Source organism: Trachypithecus francoisi, unplaced genomic scaffold, assembly GCF_009764315.1.
Source record: "Trachypithecus francoisi isolate TF-2019V2 unplaced genomic scaffold, Tfra_2.0 Contig01461, whole genome shotgun sequence".
Lineage (NCBI taxonomy): Eukaryota > Metazoa > Chordata > Mammalia > Primates > Cercopithecidae > Trachypithecus > Trachypithecus francoisi.
Window position 1 is genome coordinate 1971401 of NW_022681433.1, and position 22420 is coordinate 1993820.

At 40.2% G+C, this 22420-nt stretch overlaps 1 protein-coding gene across 3 annotated transcripts in view; it reads left to right on the forward strand.

Moving 5' to 3' along the window:
• VWA8 (von Willebrand factor A domain containing 8) overlaps positions 1-14999 on the forward strand; it is a 408431-nt gene extending 393432 nt beyond the window's left edge. For 2 of the 3 annotated variants that reach the window (XM_033234152.1, XM_033234153.1), the window contains 3 exons: positions 1918-2016; positions 11124-11362; positions 13521-14999. In XM_033234152.1, coding sequence (XP_033090043.1) covers positions 1918-2016; positions 11124-11362; positions 13521-13629 — 447 coding nt within the window. In that variant the 3' untranslated portion in view covers positions 13630-14999. The remainder of the gene's footprint in view (positions 1-1917; positions 2017-11123; positions 11363-13520) is intronic. The other variant, XM_033234151.1, reaches the window with a different exon arrangement.
• Positions 15000-22420: the final 7421 nt, after the last annotated feature.

The following is a 22420-nucleotide window of genomic DNA, read 5'->3' on the forward strand; positions in this document are numbered from 1 at the left end:
CTCAGCCCAATATAAGAAACCTAGTTCCTATGTCAGGAAACCGATCTTATTCCCTCATGTGTAAGATCCTGTTTAACAGATTACTTCACCAGCCCATAATGAAAGCAACCTGCCTGGCACCTTCTCAGAACTTTCCACTCTTGACTGCAAACAGTTCCTGCCATGACCATTGTCAAATCAGTCAGGGCCTCCCTGGAGTGTGCTTGCATGGAAGGATTATGCAAGCTCTCTCCGTATCTGTGCCAATCCTACCACTGAACCCATGGATGACCTTAGTCAAGCCTATGCTGAAGCCAGAAATTTCCTATCCTGAGCAATTTCTAACAGCTGAGCTGCTTTTAGTTTCAGTTTTTATTTGGTACCTTTTCACTCTATTGATAGCAAACTATACTCAATGATTTTTTTTTCTTATATGGAATGTGTTACATCATTAGAAATCATTTATTGTCAACCTTTTTAATGCATTGATCAATTTCCTTCACTATTCTTTTATATTTAAACCAGGCACAGAATAATCTCCCACCATCTCACCCCCACCCATGGCCCCACTCTGGCCCTCTTCTGACCATGGCCCTCACATGAGGCAAGGTGTCTATGGGGCCAAAGGGCCTTTAAAACCTATTTCTAGATCATGCTCCTGGTACCTGGGATCCGCAGCTATCCTCATCAAATGACCCCAAGCCGACTTTCAGGTCCTGCGTGGGCCTCTTTCCTAAGTCCATCTTCCTAGGACAGACTGGCCAATTGTGTGAGCACCCCAAGGTCTGAGAGGTGGGCAAGGGGTAACTGTTGGTTATGATGGAGTGATGGAATGTGGATGTGTGTCCACACACATGCATTTGAGGTACCTTATGGGGTGGGACAGAGCCAGCTATGAAAAGAGAAGGGCATGGGCTATGGGCCAGGGGCCAGTACAGCCCATGTGACCGTGTTCTAGCACAGAACGTCCAGGAACCCAAGTATTTGAAATCTGGCCCTGGCTTTCCAGGTTATTATAACGTATATTTTATCAAAGTAGGAGGACAGAACGTATTTTATTTAACAGTTGGTAGCTTGATGTGTAGCTTTTACATATTTAGACATACATGGGCCTCCATTTATTCCCTCCTGGGGATAACTGTTAGGTCTTCACCCCTAGGCACATCTTTCTCCTAGGGCACAAGTTCAGCTATCTATAATGGGACTCATCTTCCCCAGGAAACCCTTCTTCTCACTTCCTATTTTTGCATAATAACAATTTCAACCAAATTTTTTCTGTTTCTTTCCATGTAGAACACAGCAGTTTCAGTGATGTTATGGATTATTGTTGTCAGCTAGCATGGCCTAACCACCATTTATCCCATGATTGCTAAGGGGGGAAAATGCATTCCAGCTTCAAACAGCTTATTTGTAGAAAAATGTAGCCCACATGCAAGGGGAAAGCTTCTTATTGCCCCAACTTGATTACAAACTCTCTTACAGCATTTGTGCAGTAAACATGCTAGGCACCTCTTAGATTCTAGAAATTCAAAGAGAAATAAGCTGTGGCCTCACCTTCAAATAACTCACCATTTTAAAAGGAGCACACATGAAAAGAAAGAACCGCATTGCTCTACAACACCTAGAGTATGTGCAACTCAAAGTTGGAGGGAACTACCTCAGCCCAATTATAGTTTATCTCAGACCCCAGAATTTTTTTACAGACTCTGTGAAAGGCTTGCACCTGACTCCCCGCTCTAGCCTTTCTCAGTAGACAGGAGTTTCTCATGTATATAGTGAGACTAGGGAATTAAACACACATCTGTCTCACTGCATTTCTTTATGGCCATATGTTGAGCAACTTTGGGCAGTAACAGTTCAAAAAGTTGAACATTAAAGAGCTAATGACTATTCTTTTGTGGAGAAAAGTTTATAACTTTCTGGTTCTCTTGCATGTAGTATGACATCGTTGGACACTCTGGAGATGGCTACAACATTGGCCTGGTTCCAATTCATAAAATCCCCAAGGACAATAAGCAAAGACTAGAAATTCTGAAGGTAAATGTATTTTATTGCCTCTGTATTATGAAAGCTTCTGTCAAATTAGGTAAAGACTAAAAAGATTCATTGAAGAAACAGTAGATACACAGCAAAGAAAAAAACTATTTCACAAACATTCAAGCGTTGAACTGAGAAAACACCCATCATGCCTAAAATCCTTTTCTCCACCATATAAAATTTAAAATTTGTTCCCTACATATTTTTAGGGCACTTGGTATTAGATTGGGATTCTACAGCCTGGGCTCCCTTGTATGTCTTATATGGCTCTTCTCAGGCCCTACATGTGCAGTAGAAGGAAAAGAATGACCCCTTTTTAAATTTGTTTATTTCAATAGTTTTTGGGGTACAAGTGGTTTTTCGTTATACGGACGAGTTCTTTAGTGGTGAATTTTGAGATAGTGTACCTGTCACCTGAGCAGTGTACTCTGTACCCCGGATGTAGTCTTTTATCCCTCACCCCCCTGAGAACCTCCCTAACCTTAGTCCTCAGAGTCCATTATATCACTCTTATGTCTTTGTGTCCTCATAACTTAGCTCCCACCTGTAAGTGAGAACATACAGTATTTGGTTTTCCATTCCTGAGTTACTTCACTTAGAATAATGGCCTCCAGCTCCATCCAAATTGCTGCAAATGCCATTATTTTATTCAGTTTTATGGCTGAGTAGTATTCCATGGTGTATATATACCACATTTTCTTTATCACGCATTGGTTGACAGACACTTAGGTTGGTTCCATATCATTGCAATTGCTAATTGTGCTGCTATAAATATGTGTGTGCCTGTGTCTTTTTCATATTAATATAATGACTTCTTTTCCTTGGGTAGATACTCATTAATGGGATTGCCAGATTGAATGGTAGACCTGCTTTGGTTCTTTTAAGGCCTCTCCATACTGTTTTCCACAGTGGTTGTACTAATTTACATTCCCACCAGCAGTGTAAATGTTCGCTTTTCACCACATCCACGCCAACATCTATTAATTTTTGACCTTTTAATTTTGGCCATTCTTGCAGGTGTAAGATACCACCGTATCTCATTATGGTTTTAATTTGCATTTCCCTGATTATGAGTGATACTGAACACTTTTTCATGTTTGTTATCTCTTTGTATACCTTCTTTTGAGAAATAACTATTCACATCCTCTGCCGATTTTTTGATGGGATTATTTGTTTTTTTCTGGCTGATTAGTTTGAGTTCCTCATAGATTCTGGATACTAGTATTTTGTCAGATACATAGTTTGTGAAGATTTTCTCCCACTCTGTGGGTTGTCTGTTTACTCTGCTGATTATTTCTTTTGCTGTGCGAAGGTTTTTAGTTTAATTAGGTCCCATTTATTAATTTTTGGTTTTGTTGCATTTGCTTTTTTTTTTTTTTTTTTTTTTTTTATTATACTTAAGTTCTAGGGTACATGTGCATAACGTGCAGGTTTGTTACATATGTATACTTATGCCATGTTGGTGTGCTGCACCCATCAACTCGTCAGCACCCATCAATTCATCATTTATATCATGTAAACTCCCCAATGCAATCCGTCCCTCCTCCCCCTCCCCATGATAGGCCCCAGTGTGTGATGTTCCCCTTCCCAAGTCCAAGTGATCTCATTGTTCAGTTCCACCTATGAGTGAGAACATGCGGTGTTTGGTTTTCTCTTCTTGTGATAGTTTGCTAAGAATGATGGTTTCCAGCTGCATCCATGTCCCTACAAAGGACGCAAACTCATCCTTTTTATGGCTGCATAGTATTCCATGGTGTATATGTGCCACATTTTCTTACTCCAGTCTGTCACGGATGGACATTTGGGTTGATTCCAAGTCTTTGCTATTGTGAATAGTGCCGCAATAAACATACGTCTGCATGTGTCTTTGTAGTAGAATAATTTATAATCCTTTGGGTATATACCCAGTAGTGGGATGGCTGGGTCATATGGTACATCTAGTTCTAGATCCTTAAGGAATTGCCATACTGTTTTCCATAATGATTGAACTAGTTTACAATCCCACCAACAGTGTAAAAGTGTTCCTATTTCTCCACATCCTCTCCAACACCTGTTGTTTCCTGACTTCTTAATGATTGCCATTCTAACTGGTGTGAGATGGTATCTCATTGTGGTTTTGATTTGCATTTCTCTGATGGCGAGATGATGAGCATGTTTTCATGTGTCTGTTGGCTGTATGAATGTCTTCTTTTGAGAAATGTCTGTTCATATCCTTTGCCCACTTTTTGATGGGGTTGTTTTTTTCTTGTATATTTGTTTGAGTTCTTTGTAGATTCTGGATATTAGCCTTTGTCAGATGAGTAGGTTGCAAAAATTTTCTCCCATTCTGTAGGTTGCTGTTCACTCTGATGGTAGTTTCTTTTGCTGTGCAAAAGCTCTTTAGTTTAATGAGATCCCATTTGTCAATTTTGGCTTTTGCTGCCGTTGCTTTTGGTGTTTTAGACATGAAGTCCTTGCCCATGCCTATGTCCTGAATGGTACTACCTAGATTTTCTTCTAGGGTTTTTATGGTATTAGGTCTAACATTTAAGTCTCTAATCCATCTTGAATTAATCTTCGTATAAGGGGTAAGGAAAGGATCCAGTTTCAGCTTTCTACTTATGGCTAGCCAATTTTCCCAGCACCATTTATTGAATAGGGAATCCTTTCCCCATTTCTTGTTTCTCTCAGGTTTGTCAAAGATCAGATGGCTGTAGATGTGTGGTATTATTTCTGAGGACTCTGTTCTGTTTCATTGGTCTATATCTCTGTTGTGGTACCAGTACCATGCTGTTTTGGTTACTGTAGCCTTGTAGTATAGTTTGAAGTCAGGTAGCGTGACGCCTCCAGCTTTGTCCTTTTGACTTAGGATTGTCTTGGCAATGCGGGCTCTTTTTTGGTTCCATATGAACTTTAAAGCAGGTTTTTCCAATTCTGTGAAGAAAGTCATTGGTAGCTTGATGGGGATGGCATTGAATCTATAAATCACCTTGGGCAGTATGGCCATTTTCACGATATTGATTCTTCCTATCCATGAGCATGCTATGTTCTTCCATTTGTTTGTGTCCTCTTTGATTTCACTGAGCAGTGGTTTGTAGTTCTCCTGAAGAGTCCTTTACATCCCTTGTAAGCTGGATTCCTAGGTATTATTCTCTTTGAAGCAATTGTGAATGGAAGTTCATTCCTGATTTGGCTCTCTGCTTGTCTGTTACTGGTGTATAAGAATGCTTGTGATTTTTGCACATTAATTTTGTATCCTGAGACTTTGCTGAAGTTGCTTATCAGCTTAAGGAGATTTGGGCTGAGACGATGGGGTTTTCTAAATATACCATCATGTCATCTGCAAAAGGGGACAATTTGACTTCTTCTTTTCCTAACTGGATACCCTTGATTTCTTTCTCTTGCCTGATTGCCCTAGCCAGAACTTCCAACACTATGTTGAATAGGAGTGGTGAGAGAGGGCATCCCTGTCTTGTGCCAGTTTTCAAAGGGAATTTTTCCAGTTTTGCCCATTCAATATGATATTAGCTGTGGGTTTGTCATAAATAGCTCTTATTATTTTGAGGTACGTTCCATCAATACCGAATTTATTGAGCGTTTTTAGCATAAAGGGCTGTTGAATTTTGTCAAAAGCCTTTTCTGCATCTATTGAGATAATCATGTGGTTCTTGTCTTGGTTCTGTTTATATGCTGGATTACGTTTATTGATTTGCGAATGTTGAACCAGCCTTGCATCCCAGGGATGAAGCCCACTTGATCATGGTGGATGAGTTTTTTGATGTGCTGCTGAATCCGGTTTGCCAGTATTTTATTGAGGATTTTTGCATCGATGTTCATCAGGGATATTGGTCTAAAATTCTCTTTTTTTGTTGTGTCTCTGCCAGGCTTTGGTATCAGGATGATGTTGGCCTCATAAAATGAGTTAGGGGGGATTCCCTTTTTCTATTGATTGGAATAGTTTCAGAAGGAATGCTACCAGCTCTTCCTTGTACCTCTGGTAGAATTCAGCTGTGAATCCATCCGGTCCTGGACTTTTTTTGGTGGGTAGGCTATTAATTGTTGCCTCAATTTCAGAGCCTGCTATTGGTCTATTCAGGAATCAACTTCTTCCTGATTTAGTCTTGGGAGAGTGTAAGTGTCCAGGAAATTATCCATTTCTTCTAGATTTTCTAGTTGATTTGCGTAGAGGCGTTTATACTATTCTCTGATGGTTGATTGTATTTCTGTGGGGTCGGTGGTGATATCCCCTTTATCATTTTTTATTGCGTCTATTTGATTCCTCTCTCTTTCTTCTTTATTAGTCTTGCTAGCGGTCTGTCAATTTTGTTGATCTTTTCAAAAAACCAACTCTGGATTCATTGATTTTTGGAGGGTTTTTTGTGTCTCTATCTCCTTCAGTTCTGCTCTGATCTTAGTTATTTCTTGTCTTCTGCTAGCTTTTGAATGTGTTTGCTCTTGCCTCTCTAGTTCTTTTAATTGTGATGTTAGAGTGTCAATTTTAGATCTTTCCTGCTTTCTCTTGTGGGCATTTAGTGCTATAAATTTCCCTCTACACACTGCTTTCAATGTGTCCCAGAGATTCTGGTGTTGTATCTTTGTTCTCATTGGTTTCAAAGAACATCTTTATTTCTGCTTTCATTCGTTATGTACCCAGTAGTCATTCAGGAGCAGGTTGTTCAGTTTCCATGTAGTTGAGCGGGTTTGATTGAGTTTCTTAGTCCTGAGTTCTAGTTTGATTGCACTGTGGTCTGAGACACAATTTGTTATAATTTCTGTTCTTTGACATTTGCTGAGGAGTGCTTTACTTCCAATTATGTGGTCAATTTGGAATAAGTGCGATGTGTGCTGAGAAGAATGTATATTCTGTTGATTGGGGTGGAGAGTTCTATAGATGTCTATTAGGTCCGCTTGGTGCAGAGATGAGTTCAATTCCTGGATCTCCTTGTTAACTTTCTGTGTCGTTGATCTGTCTAATGTTGACAGTGGAGTGTTGAAGTCTCCCATTATTATTGTATGGGAGTCTAAGTCTCTTTGTAGGTCTCTAAGGACTTGCTTTATGAATCTGGGTGCACCTGTATTGGGTGCATAGATATTAGGAGAGTTAGCTCTTCCTGTTGAATTGATCCCTTTACCATTATGTAATGGCCTTCTTTGTCTCTTTGATCTTTGATGGTTTAAAGTCTGTTTTATCAGAGACTAGGATTGCAACCCCTGCTTTTTTTGTTCTCCATTTGCTTGGTAGATCTTCCTCCATCCCTTTATTTGAGCCTATGTATGTCTCTGCATGTGAGATGGGTCTCCTGAATACAGCAGACTGATGGGTCTGACTCTTTATCCAGTTTGCCAGTCTGTGTCTTTTAATTGGAGCATTTAGTCCATTAACATTAAGGTTAATATGGTTATGTGTGAACTTGATCCTGTCATTATGATATTAACTGGTTATTTTGCTCGTTAGTTGATGCAGTTCTTCCTAGCCTCGATGGTCTTTACATTTTGGCATGTGTTGCAATGGCTCGTCCGGTTGCTCTTTCCATGTTTAGGGCTCCCTTCAGGGTCTTGTAAGGCAGGCCTGGTGGTGACAAAATCTCTAAGCATTTGCTTATCTAAAGGATTTATTTCTCCTTCACTGATGAAACTTAGTTTGGCTGGATATGAAATTCTGGGTTGAAAATTCTTTTCTTTAAGAACGTTGAATATTGGCCCCCACTCTTTCTGGCTTGTAGAGTTTCTGCCGAGAGATCTGCTGTTAGTCTGATGGGCTTCCCTTTGTGGGTAACCGACCTTTCTCTCTGGCTGCCTTAGGATTTTTTCCTTCATTTCAACTTTGGTGAATCTGGCAATTATGTGTCTTGGAGTTGCTCTCTGGAGGAGTATCTTTGTGGCGTTCTCTGTATTTCCTGAATTGAATGTTGGCCTGCCCTACTAGGTTGGGGAAGTTCTCCTGGATGATATCCTGAAGAGTGTTTTCCAACTTGGTTCCATTTTCCCCCTCACTTTCAGGCACCCCAATCAGACGTAGATTTGGTCTTTTTACATAATCCCATACTTCTTGCAGGCTTTGTTCATTTCTTTTCCTCTTTTTTCTTGGTTTCTCTTCTCGCTTCATTTCATTCATTTGATCCTCAATCGCTGATACTCTTTCTTCCAGTTGATCGAGTCAGTTACTGAGCTTGTGCATTTGTCACGTATTTCTCGTGTCATGGTTTTCATCTCTGTCATTTCGTTTATGATCTTCTCTGCATTAATTAGTCTAGCTGTCAATTCTTCCACTCTTTTTTCAAGATTTTTAGTTTCTTTGCGCTGGGTACGTAATTCCTCCTTTAGCTCTGAGAAGTTTGATGGACTGAAGCCTTCTTCTCTCATCTCGTCAAAGTCATTCTCTGACCAGCTTTGATCCGTTGCTGGCGATGGGCTGCGCTCCTTTGCAGGGGGAGATGCGCTCTTATTTTTTGAATTTCCAGCTTTTCTGCCCTGCTTCTTCCCCATCTTTGTGGTTTTATCTGTCTCTGGTCTTTGATGATGGTGACGTACTGATGGGGTTTTGGTATAGGTGTCCTTCCTGTTTGATAGTTTTCCGTCTGACAGTCAGAAGTACTGTCTGTTGGTCTATTGGAGATTGCTGATGTCCACTCCAGACCCTGTTTGCCTGGGTATCAGCAGCAGAGGTTGCCGAAGAGAATATTGCTGAACAGCGAGTGTACCTGTCTGATTCTTCCTTTGGAAGCTTCCTCTTAGGGGTGACTCCACCCTGTGAGGTGTGGGGGTCAGACTGCCCCTAGTGGGGGATGTCTCCCAGCTAGGCTACTCAGGGGTCAGGGACCCACCTGAGCAGGCAGTCTGTCTGTTCTCAGATCTCAACCTCCGCGTTGGGAGATCCACGGCTCTCCCCAAAGCTGTCAGACAGAGTCGTTCGCGTCTGCACCGGCCCCCACTGCTTCCCCTATTGGACTTCAGCTGTGTGCTGTCCCCAGAGGTGGAGTCTACAGACAGGCAGGCTTCCTTGAGCTGCTGTGAGCTCCACCCAGTTCGAGCTTCCCAGCGGCTTTGTTTACCTACTTAAGCCTCAGCAATGGCGGGCGCCCCTCCCCCAGCCTCGCTGCTGCCTTGAGGATAGATCTCCGCAGACTGCTGTGTTAGCAGTGAGGGAGGCTCCGTGGGCGTGGGACCCTCCCGGCCAGGTGTGGGATATATTCTCCTTTTGTGCCTGTTTCCTTAAAGCGCAGTATTGGGGTGGGAGTTACGCGATTTTCCAGGTGTTGTGTGTCTCAGTTCCCTTGGCTAGGAAAACGGATTTCCTTCCCCCTTGCGCTTCCAGGTGAGGCGATGCCTCGCCCTGCTTCAGCTCTCGCTGGTCAGGCTGCAGCAGCTGACCAGCACCGATTGTCCGGCACTCCCTAGTGAGATGACCCCAGTACCTCAGTTGAAAATGCAGAAATCACCGGTCTTCTGTGTCGCTCGCGCTGGGAGTTGGAGACTGGAGCGGTTCCTATTCGGCCATCTTGCTCCAGCAGGTCTGCATTTGCTTTTGGGGTCTTAGTCATGAATTGTTTGCCTAAGCCAATGTCGAGAAGAGTTTTCCCAATGTTATCTTCTAACATTTTTATGGTTTCAGGTCTAAGATTTAAGTCTTTGCTTCATCTTGAGTTGATTTTGTATAAGTTGATTTGTATGAGAGGTGGTTGTACTAATTTACATTCCCACCAGCAGTGTTTCATTCTTCTGCATGTGGCTTGCCAGCTTTCCCAGCAACATTTATTGAATAGGGTGTCCTTTCCTCAGTTTATGTTTTTGTATGCTTTGTCAAAGATCAATTGACTGTAAGTATTTGGCTTTATTTCTGGGTTCTCTATTCTGTCTCATTGGTCTACGTGCCTATTTTTATACAAGTACCGTGCTGTTTTGGTGACTGTAGCCTTACTATAATTTAAAGCCCTGTAATGTGATGCCTCCAGATTTGTTGCTTTTGCTTAGTATTGCTTGGGCTATCTGGGCTCTTTTTTGGTTCCACATGAATTTTAGGATTGTTTTTTCTAGTTCTTTGAAAAACAATGATGGTATTTTGATGGGAATTACATTGAACCTGTTGATTGCTTTGGGCAGTGTGGTTATTTTCACAATATTGATTCTCCTCATCTATGAACATTGGATGTGTTTCCATTTGTTTGTGTCATCTGTGATTTCTTTCATCAGTGTTTTGTAGTTTTTCTTGTAGAGCTCTTTTACTTCCTTAGTTAAGTATATTCCTAGGGTTTTGTGTGTGTGCAACTATTGTAAAAGAGATTGAGTTCTTGACTTGATTCTCAGCTTGGTCATTGTTGGCATATAGCAGTGTTACTGATTTGTGTATATTGATTTTGTAGCCTGAGACTTTACTGAATTCATTTATCAGATTTTAGGGTTTTCTAGATATACAGTCATATCATTGGTGAGCAGAATGACTGCTTTTAGAGTGCTCTCTGTCCCCAGTTTTATGTATAATTGATTTCACACAATTAAGCCTGCAATAGAAAAATACATATCACGATTATAAGTAAATTTCCTCCATCATTATTGATATGAGTACAATGTTTTTAGTATTATAACTTTGTTTATTGGAAACTCAACTCATTCCTTATTTTCCTCCTGTGTCATCTGCATCCTCCCTCACATATATCCCTTCTTACTGCTGGAGAGACAAGGCAGGTGAAACACTTGGCAACAACGTAAGATAATATACATATAGTTAGATACTACACTGAATATACTGAATATTCAATAGAGAATCTTATGATCAGACAATAAATACCAGTGGGTATGATCTGAAAGGAGAGATCTGGAAACACTTTCATAACTCGATACCAAGTTTAATATTTTCTTATGTTTTCTCACTTTAAGTGGAGGCTTGCATTTTAAAACTAAGTGCCCACTGTGATAGTTTTGGAATGATTCCTATATCTAATGAAATTCTAAGCCAGATACAAATATCACTGTATACTGTTGTCACTCAAATATGCAAATTAAATAGAACTATCTTAGAACGTGGGTAATAATTGGTATGTATGCATGCTCATGGTCAATAGAAAAATAATCATCTTTGTTTAAAAAGAAGTTTCTCACCATGGCTTTTGTGCAACTTCTCTTACCTCCAGACAATGCATGCCCACTCTCAGTTCTGCATGAGTGGGGACCACACGTTAGAAGGGACAGAACATGCCATCAAGGAAATTGTCAAAGAAGAAGCTGATGAGTACTTTGTCATAGTCTTGAGTGATGCAAATCTGTCACGATATGGAATACATCCTGCTAAGTTTGCTCAAATCCTCACAAGTGACCCTCAAGTAAATGCTTTTGCCATTTTTATTGGCTCTTTAGGTGATCAAGCAACGAGGTAAGTGTCATCTGAGCATACAGAAAAGGGCAGGTACAGAGATACTGAATAGCTAATACATGCTGTTTTATAGGCTTAGCACCATGAGGTACAGTGAGGCAGATGGAGGAAAAACAGAAACTAGAGTTGCTAGCCTCAAGGGGTTTATAATCTAGTGGAGGGGATATGTTCTAGCTTTTGTTTGAATGAACAATAATAATTTTAAATTAATTATTTTTTAGTTTATATTTAAACCAATAATAAATCATTGACACATTGATTTGTCACTAATAAATTGGGTAGTATTTTATACATTTGCCACTTTATATCAAGGTCCTAAGCTCAGGCTAATCATTTTGTGTTCAAATCATATTAAAACTCATGAACATCTATTTTCCTAGCATAGGAGATAATGTGTGTGCATGTGTGTGTATGTCTATACATATGTAGACATATATATACACACATGTATTATATCCCCATAGAGACATCACCTACATATATGCATGCATGTGTATATATAGACATACTCACATATATCCCTTCTTACTGCTGGAGAGACAAGGCAGGTGAAACACTTGGCAACAACGTAAGATAATATACATATAGTTAGATACTACACTGAATATACTGAATATTCAATAGAGAATCTTATGATCAGACAATAAATACCAGTGGGTATGATCTGAAAGGAGAGATCTGGAAACACTTTCATAACTCGACACACTAACATTTATCTTTTTGAATTACAAACAGAAAGAAAGAGCTCATGGTTTTTCTGTGTTTAAAATACCTGTAAGAAACACAAAACACCAGTGAAAGTAAATCTTAAAAAAAAAAAAAAAATCCCTGCCTAAAGCACAAAGGGCCTACCTTTTTGTTATTCCACCCCTTTTACTTGTCATACTCTATGATTGGAAATGTTTTAGTATCCAAAGTGCTAGCATCTTTTTCTCTTTCTATTCCCTTTGCCTTGCTGCAAGGCTGCAGAGTGAGGTTGAGAACAGACTTAATATCATGTAGTTTAGTCATTTGATGACATGACTTTGCATTCTTCGTAGTTTTTACAAATTAGTGCTTTGCATCTTTTAGAACCTCCACATCCTCAAACACAAACTGTGCCTTTTCCACCCAGATTTTCCTCAGCATCAGCCCACTATTAGGCAGACAACAAGCTCAACAAATGCTAGTTGAGATGAAATGGCTATTTTGTCTTTCTAGTGAACAGATCCTGTTCGAATACTTAAGAAAGCACAATAATACCCTTGTGGTTTCCTAGGGAAATGGTCCAACATCCACTGGCAAAAGATATGTTGCAGAATTAGCTGGCTTACCAGGCATGCCAAATATACGATACTACACAGGATGGTTGAATTTTATTAAATGTCATTCCAAAGCCAGACTTCCTGGCACAGTGAAAGGAGGCGTTCTTTTGAAGAGAACTGTGTCTTACAGTTTTGTTGCCTTCAAAATGGCCTTTTGTTCCAAATGATAAATTAGTATTTAAAAAATTATCGTAACTTCAATGACAAGTTATTTTTAAGGATAATTCAAATCAAAACCCATTATGTTTTTAAAAATTTACTTAAAAATGAGTTGGAAAAAATTTCATAAGCCTGTATAACCTCAGTGTCATTGAAGCAATAATTGGACAATCCAGATCGCATTTCACATTGTGTGATGTGGACCAAAAAAAAGAGAGAGAGAGGCAAAGAGAGAAAGAACCACTCAGGGTTTGCCTCGGCAGCGTTTTTAGAGGCCTGTTTTCTAAGGAAGGAAAAGCATTAGAAATACAGCGTGAGGTCAACATATTGACTAGACCCAGGAGGTGAGATGATCCCAGATGAATCCGTAGGGCTCTTTTCTACCAAGAGAATATGAAATACCAAGAAACGGCAGTAAAGAAAGGAAGAAAAGTTTTTCTTTTCAAATTCGCCAACTTTCTCACTGAAAAGACCTTCCTTTCAGTTCCCTGCTTTCGCTGTGTCTTTCCTTGTTGCTCTTCCAAGCCTTTCATTGCTTAATGACAACTAATTCAGTGGTAGGCAGAGAGCAAGGTATGAGAAAGTAAAAACTTCCTGTCCTAAGAAACCATTAGGAGGCTGTGGTTTGCCAGGGCAGGGGGTGGAAGGGAGAGCCATTTACAGGGGTAACTTCCTTTCCCTTTCCATCCTGGCAGGTTGCAGAGAACTTTACCAGCTGGTCGGTCTTTCGTTGCCATGGATACCAAGGACATCCCTCAGATTTTACAACAGATCTTCACCTCCACCATGTTGTCGAATGTCTAAGAAGTGCCCTTCATCGCCCTGATGACAGCAGGATTTGAAATAAGACAGGAATAAAGAGTATTCTGAAAAAGAGATACAGATGAAGTGAACCCATACAGTGACTGGATGATTCCGGCATTCCTGGGTCTTCCTACACTTGCTCAGTAATGAGAATTCAGAAAAGCAGCCAGAAGGAGGCTTGAACATGGAAAGATACTCCACTGATGAGTTCAGAAGCTCAAGCTAGTTGGCCCGTACTTTATCAAAGGTTGGGGTTAGAGGAAGGTGGTTTTGAGAACTATGTGTTTAGTCTATTTCCAAAAACCTGAGAGGGAAAAAATACTTTGCTTTTGCCTTAACACATCATCTGGTCACCTAAGATAAGAAAAGCGACCCCATCAAGCCGAGCCTTTGGTGTCACATTCTGACATAAGATGCAAAACCCACCAAAATGCTCCTATCCAATAATTATTTTTATTTTCTCCCTGCTCTGTATTGACCAGAAAACAATGATTTTATAATATTTAACCCACCAAAAAAGTCCCTCCAACAGCAATATTTTATGAAAGGTTGGCTGTTCTCAATAATTTCATTTTCTTGGCCAAAGTCAAAAGGAATCAAAAACTCCTTGGAGTGCTTGCCTTTCCATGTGACTTTTAAAAGGCTCTTAAATAATAAAGAGCAAATGTTCTCTTCTTCTTGCTGCTAGAGTGGGAGGAGAAAGATGTCTTGCCTTAAAAGTTTACTGTTTCTTCTGTTCTTCTAGCATCCTCAAAAAATTCACAGTACTCCATTTTGAGGTGCAAACTGTAATGCTCAAAATAATAAATGTTTATAAGAAAATTCTTTATTGAGAACATTCATACAAAAATTACCTAAAGCAAAGTAAAAAAAGTAAAATCAAGGTGGTATATTTGAAGTGAATGGTGACTGGAGATTTCTTTAGCTGTAACAAGCAAACAAAAAGAAAGAAAACTTTTTTTAAAGCGTCATTCTTTTTTCTGTCAAAATGTACCTTATTCCCACACACTCTTGGACTGACCTTTGTTTTGTCAATAGGCTCAATATCACTTTGTTTAAAATCAAATGCTTCAGCAGAAGTCATTCTCTCTTCAACCGTATAATGTAAAAACTCCTCTTCACTATTGATAGCAAAATCAGAAACTTTAGGTCACCAGTGAATTGAAAAACCTGGTCTTAAGTTGGAAAACTAATCTTATTAATAATATTATCCTGTCCATCCATATATTTTGAAATTGTACAGGTCCATAATTTCATTTTAATTAATTATAGGAGAGAAGAGAAGATAATACCCATTTGTTCCATCACCCCCTCTCCCTGTCATTAACTATTAAATAAATAAAAGCAATGTGCTTTCCAGTGCAGTACTACCTGGTGAGTTTGCATGGTTTTCTTGTTGCTCTAGTCAGACGCCTGCCCATGTATTGAACCATTCAATGATGCGAACAATTTCAATCTGGTATGTCTCTTTAAAAATGTAATTGCATTCCAACACATTCAAAAGCTACCAGAAGGCAAGAAATAACTAAGATCAGAGCAGAACTGAAGGAGATAGAGACACAAAAAACCCTCCAAAAAAATCAATGAATCCAGGAGTTGGTTTTTTGAAAAGATCAACAAAATTGACAGACCGCTAGCAAGACTAATAAAGAAGAAAAGAGAGAGGAATCAAATAGACGCAATAAAAAATGATAAAGGGGATATCACCACTGACCCCACAGAAATACAAACAACCATCAGAGAATACTATAAATGCCTCTACGGAAATCAACTAGAAAATCTAGAAGAAATGGATAATTTCCTGGACACTTACACTCTCCCAAGACTAAACCAGGAAGAAGTTGAATCCCTGAATAGACCAATAGCAGGCTCTGAAATCGAGGCAACAATTAATAGCCTACCCACCAAAAAAAGTCCAGGACCAGATGGATTCACAGCTGAATTCTACCAGAGGTACAAGGAGGAGCTGGTAGCATTCCTTCTGAAACTATTCCAATCAATAGAAAAAGAGGGAATCCTCCCTAACTCATTTTATGAGGCCAACATCATCCTGATACCAAAGCCTGGCAGAGACACAACAAAAAAAGAGAATTTTAGACCAATATCCCTGATGAACATCGATGCAAAAATTCTCAATAAAATACTGGCAAACCGGACTCAGCAGCACATCAAAAAGCTCATCCACCATGATCAAGTGGGCTTCATCCCTGGGATGCAAGGCTGGTTCAACATTCGCAAATCAATAAACGTAATCCAGCATATAAACAGAACCAAAGACAAGAACCACATGATTATCTCAATAGATGCAGAAAAGGCTTTTGACAAAATTCAACAGCCCTTTATGCTAAAAACGCTCAATAAATTCGGTATTGATGGAACGTACCTCAACATAATAAGAGCTATTTATGACAAACCCACAGCTAATATCATACTGAATGGGCAAAAACTGGAAAAATTCCCTTTGAAAACTGGCACAAGACAGGGATGCCCTCTCTCACCACTCCTATTCAACATAGTGTTGGAAGTTCTGGCTAGGGCAATCAGGCAAGAGAAAGAAATCAAGGGTATCCAGTTAGGAAAAGAAGAAGTCAAATTGTCCCTGTTTGCAGATGACATGATGGTATATTTAGAAAACCCCATCGTCTCAGCCCAAAATCTCCTTAAGCTGATAAGCAACTTCAGCAAAGTCTCAGGATACAAAATTAATGTGCAAAAATCCCAAGCATTCTTATACACCAGTAACAGACAAGCAGAGAGCCAAATCAGGAATGAACTTCCATTCACAATTGCTTCAAAGAGAATAAAATACCTAGGAATCCAGCTTACAAGGGATGTAAAGGAGCTCTTCAAGGAGAACTACAAACCACTGCTCAGTGAAATCAAAGAGGACACAAACAAATGGAAGAACATATCATGCTCATGGATAGGAAGAATCAATATCGTGAAAATGGCCATACTGCCCAAGGTGATTTATAGATTCAATGCCATCCCCATCAAGCTACCAATGACTTTCTTCACAGAATTGGAAAAACCTGCTTTAAAGTTCATATGGAACCAAAAAAGAGCCCGCATTGCCAAGACAATCCTAAGTCAAAAGGACAAAGCTGGAGGCGTCACGCTACCTGACTTCAAACTATACTACAAGGCTACAGTAACCAAAACAGCATGGTACTGGTACCACAACAGAGATATAGACCAATGGAACAGAACAGAGTCCTCAGAAATAATACCACACATCTACAGCCATCTGATCTTTGACAAACCTGAGAGAAACAAGAATTGGGGAAAGGATTCCCTATTTAATAAATGGTGCTGGGAAAATTGGCTAGCCATAAGTAGAAAGCTGAAACTGGATCCTTTCCTTACCCCTTATACGAAGATTAATTCAAGATGGATTAGAGACTTAAATGTTAGACCTAATACCATAAAAACCCTAGAAGAAAATCTAGGTAGTACCATTCAGGACATAGGCATGGGCAAGGACTTCATGTCTAAAACACCAAAAGCAACGGCAGCAAAAGCCAAAATTGACAAATGGGATCTCATTAAACTAAAGAGCTTTTGCACAGCTAAAGAAACTACCATCAGAGTGAACAGGCAACCTACAGAATGGGAGAAAATTTTTGCAACCTACTCATCTGACAAAGGGCTAATATCCAGAATCTACAAAGAACTCAAACAAATATACAAGAAAAAAACAAACAGCCCCATCAAAAAGTGGGCAAAGGATATGAACAGACATTTCTCAAAAGAAGACATTCATACGGCCAACAGACACATGAAAAAATGCTCATCATCACTCGCCATCAGAGAAATGCAAATCAAAACCACCATGAGATACCATCTCACACCAGTTAGAATGGCAATCATTAAGAAGTCAGGAAACAACAGGTGTTGGAGAAGATGTGGAGAAATAGGAACACTTTTACACTGTTGGTGGGATTGTAAACTAGTTCAACCATTATGGAAAACAGTATGGCGATTCCTCAAGGATCTAGAACTAGATGTACCATATGACCCAGCCATCCCACTACTGGGTATATACCCAAAGGATTATAAATTATTCTACTACAAAGACACATGCACACGTATGTTTATTGCAGCACTATTCACAATAGCAAAGACTTGGAATCAACCCAAATGTCCATCTGTGACAGACTGGATTAAGAAAATGTGGCACATATACACCATGGAATACTATGCAGCCATAAAAAAGGATGAGTTTGCGTCCTTTGTAGGGATATGGATGCAGCTGGAAACCATCATTCTTAGCAAACTATCACAAGAAGAGAAAACCAAACACCGCATGTTCTCACTCATAGGTGGGAACTGAACAATGAGATCACTTGGACTCGGAAAGGGGAACATCACACACTGGGGCCTATCATGGGGAGGGGGGAGGAGGGAGGGATTGCATTGGGGAGTTATACATGATATAAATGATGAATTGATGGGTGCTGACGAGTTGATGGGTGCAGCACACCAACATGGCATAAGTATACATATGTAACAAACCTGCACGTTATGCACATGTACCCTAGAACTTAAAGTATAATAAAAAAAAAAAATGTAATTGCATTCCAATAGTCATCACAACAGCAGCTGGCATTTACTGATTATTTACTGTGAACTAGGTATATGCTAAGTGATTTCATACATTATTTCATTCATCTTCACAACAATGCATGTAACAGAGGTATTTTTGACCTTATTTTACAGATAAAGAAAGTGAGGCTTAAAGAACTTAGGTCACTTTCCCAAGATTCCTGTTACTAGACCTTTCACTAACTATTCATGGTACCATTAACATCCTCATTTTACAAGTAAAGAAACTGAGGCTTAGAGAAGTTCAAGAAAATAGGCCACGCTCACAGCCAGGCAGGGGCAAAGCTGGGCCTCCAGCCTCCAGGCCCCTTAATGCCTGTGCGTCTCTCAGTCCCACGCCTCTTGCTGCGTCTCACAAATGTACATGTCACACTCCTGCTGCCTTTTTCTCTTCCTTCCAGTGTGGCTTCTCTTCTTGTACCCTGTCCACATTCACAGGGCTCTCTTCCTCTCCCTTTCCTCAGAAAGTATATCTGCCCATATTCGAGCACTCAGAGGTGTGGGGACGGAGGAGATGGGACACTGTCAGGGGAACACTTCTAACTGCTCCTTTCTTGCTAGGCACAGCAGCGATCTGAGGAAGTGCCCTTCCAAGTGGCAGCTTAACCCCAAGGAATGCCTCTTAGCTAGCGGGTCACTGCCCCTGAAAGCCTTTGGAAGTGGAATCCAAGGGAGATTAAAGGAACAGCCAACCTTTTAACAAATCCTCCCCATGCATAACTACCTGAGGAAGCAGAAGCCATTTTTTTTTTGACATGGAAAGAATGTTCTCAAGTAATTTAATTTACCTTTCTCAACCAGCCAGACATCTTCTGCAATTATTATTTTTTTAAAAAGCACAGAACTCCTGGCTTTTCTGATTTCTGAAGGGGAAGGATGATGGGGAAGGGGAATTGAGACTGAGAAGATGAAGAGCTTATTTTCACTTCTTGCAGTACCTAAGAAGTGTGTGCATTTATTATTAAATGTACTTAATTATAGACCACTCCAAGCTGTTCCCAGGCCCTTCTTAGGGCCAGGACATTATAATAAATGCATTGTGTGCCTCAGGGGGTTCCATTGAAAGGCATCTAACCCCTGTCTCCTTAGTAAGCACATGTAATGCTGAGAAGGTTCATTGTTCCCGTGAGCAGCCAGGAGGAATGAATGCCGTGAATAGCTGCAGTATATGATGCATATTCCCCCTAGAATCCTTTGTGTGCCCGACAAAATGACCTCATCACAGATGGGGAGGCTCAGCACAGCCATAAGAAGTGGATCAGAGGGGGAGTACTTGAAGGGAACCCATCAGATGTTTGGAATGAACCACTTAATTCTTTATACTACACTCTTTCCTGTGAACTGTCAGAGGAGGAGAAATCCATCAATGCGGGCAAGATTTTCTCTAAACAAACTCTTGGGCTTTGAAAGCCGTTTGGAAGTGGTTTTCAGTAGACAGCATTGTCATTGTTTCTGAAAGCCCAACCCTGGAGGCTTCCACCCTCCCTCCACCTGGCTCCTTCCTGTGCCTGTCAGATCAGGCACAATTAAATTTCTAAGTGAATAACGCTGGGAGAAACAGACAAGGGGAACAACAGGAATAGTGGCTTATTTGTTGCATTTCGATTTGCTTCCAGTGGTGACAATTATAAGGGATATTCCACAAATTCTAAGCCAGCCTTTCCTGCCTGGACAACTTGTTTCTGGAATTACATCTTAGGAATAATCAAATGTTGACTTATATTTAATACATTGTACATAGCTTTTTAATCTTATAAAGAAATAAAATGTCCGTTTTTATCATTTTTTTTACAACCAGTGACATAAATAGCTTTTAAAAATACTTAAGTCCAATTCTGGTCAGGATTATATCATAAGATTCTTTTTCCTTTTTTTCTTCTTTTTTTTTTTTTTTTTTTTTTGAGATAGGACCTTGCTCTGTCACTCAGGCTGGAATGCAGTGGCACAATCATAGCTCACTGAAGCCTCCACCTCCTGGGGTCAGGAGATCTTACTGCCTTAACCACCTGAGTAGGTGAAACTACTGGTGCATGCCACCATGCCCAGCTAATTTTTTTTTTTTTTTTTTGTAGGGACAGGGTTTCACCATGTTGCCGAGGCTGGTCTCAAACTCCTAGCCTCAAGCAGTCCTCCCACCTTGGCCTCCCAAAGTGCTGGGATTACAAGTATGAGCCCCTGCAGCCAGCCATGAAAACCTATTGCCTTTTCTTTACTTTTGTTCTAAGACTTGCTATGGCAAAAGTACTACAGGTAATGGAAAGGAATTCCAACGTTCCAGCTTATCATAGGAGTAATTGCAAACCTAGGTAGAATTTGTCTGTGGAAAGGAAGTTCTAGACCCTGCTCAGCTATTAAGTACGTGTGTAAACTTGGGCTAATCACTTCTGGGTCTCAATTGAATTAAACCTGTGATTTAAAGGGGTTGGACATGAAAATCCACTGCTCCATTATCTCAAACAGGAAATTGACTTGGTCCCTCATATAATTTACAAGAGCCACACACTTCAGTGCAACTTTTGTCTCCAAAACCCCACACAAAAGATAATCTATCTCCCAGCATACTGAGGATTTTGGCACCTGTATCAACTGCCTTAAAATAATGTTACTGACTGAATATGCATACTGAAAGTGATATAAACATCATTAAAACTGAACAAAGGAGGCTTTCCCTCATCGGTTGAACAGATTCTGTTTGATAGTTATTTACAAGATTTCTCCCTATTGTCTCATGCTTTGCACTTGGCTGCCTTAAGATAAAATTACATGTCTGCTGATGGGCACATTGAGAATCAAAAAGGATCAGGAATTGGAAAACTACTGTGTGCCAAGAGCTGACCTTTGTTCTGCAGCTGAACAATGAGTGTGTGTGTATGTGAGTGTGTGTTTGTGTGTGTGTGTTAAATCCTGTAAACAAAATTTCCTCCAGAGGGTAAAAAATGCTTGCCAAGCAAACATCTCAAGTTGAGAATGACATGACAGCTCTTTTTTGAGAGCTAAGCACTGCCTGAGGCTTTTGCCTTCAGAGACCACGTCTGTTCTTGCATGGTGGTGCACGTTGGCTTTGGGATACCAAGGCTACATAATTTTAAAATCAAGTGGTACTTGTGATATTTGGCCACTCAGAGCAAAGTATAACACTCTTTTAAAGTGGTTTGGATCCCAGGGGTGGGAAGAACGTCATGTTCTGCTGTAAGAAATCTCACCAAGGAGACATGTAAACTCGAAGGAATGTCAACTACTTCTCAAGATTCCCCTCTTCCACAGGTGCCAGAGACTTGGAGTCTTCCCTCTTTTTCAAAGGCTTCAGTGGAAGTACTTTGGGGCTGCTGGCTGCTTCCCTGAAGGAACAATCAGAGTGTGTGAATAAATTCACACTCCAAAGATAGTGGGTGTGATCACAGAGGCGTTTCAGAATATAAGAATGTATTAACTGAAGCATTAGGTCATGGTTGCTGGGGTTTGACCTGGAAATGGAAGCGAACAATCTCTCTGAACATCCTAAAGCAAGTTTGCTCCTTATGCAGGCCAGAATATGGCAAGAAAATAATGAGCCTGTCAAGATTACTTTGTGTAATTGGTCTCATGACAACATGGCTGTACATGAAGTTTCCCTGATTAAAACTTGAAGAAAAATAAGTATATTTATTTTTCTGAGTAGAGAGGACATTAAAGTTGGATTTTTCAAGTGCAATGTGTTTATATTAATAAATACTGCTGCTAATTTCATGCGACTGACCGTTCCTTTATTCCAGCGCTAATTAAGTCTTTCATCATCGGGACTCCAGAAACAGAGTGAGTCTTGACAAAGCTAGTTGATCCGTTTCCTTTTACAAAAGATGTTATGGCCCATATGAAATGCAGCCCTAAAAATGGCCTAGAAAGGAACACTTGCAGCCCCAACAGAAATCAAATAGCAAAACTGGGGAAGCAGCCTGATTGACTTGGCCTTGGCCTTACCTCCTAGGGGTGCCTCCTAGAGAGCCTGGGGCTGCTGGGGAGTCCAAGGGCCTCTGCAACAAGGCAGATGCTCAGATCCAGGGTGTCACACACAAAAAAAGAACAGATGACAGGGGCTACTGGGGAATGCCACGGTTTAGTTAATGGATCCATGGGTTGAATAATAAAATTGTCTGTTTGGCAGTTGGCAAAGAGAGAATATTTAACTGAAAAGTTTCCTTCAGGGCTT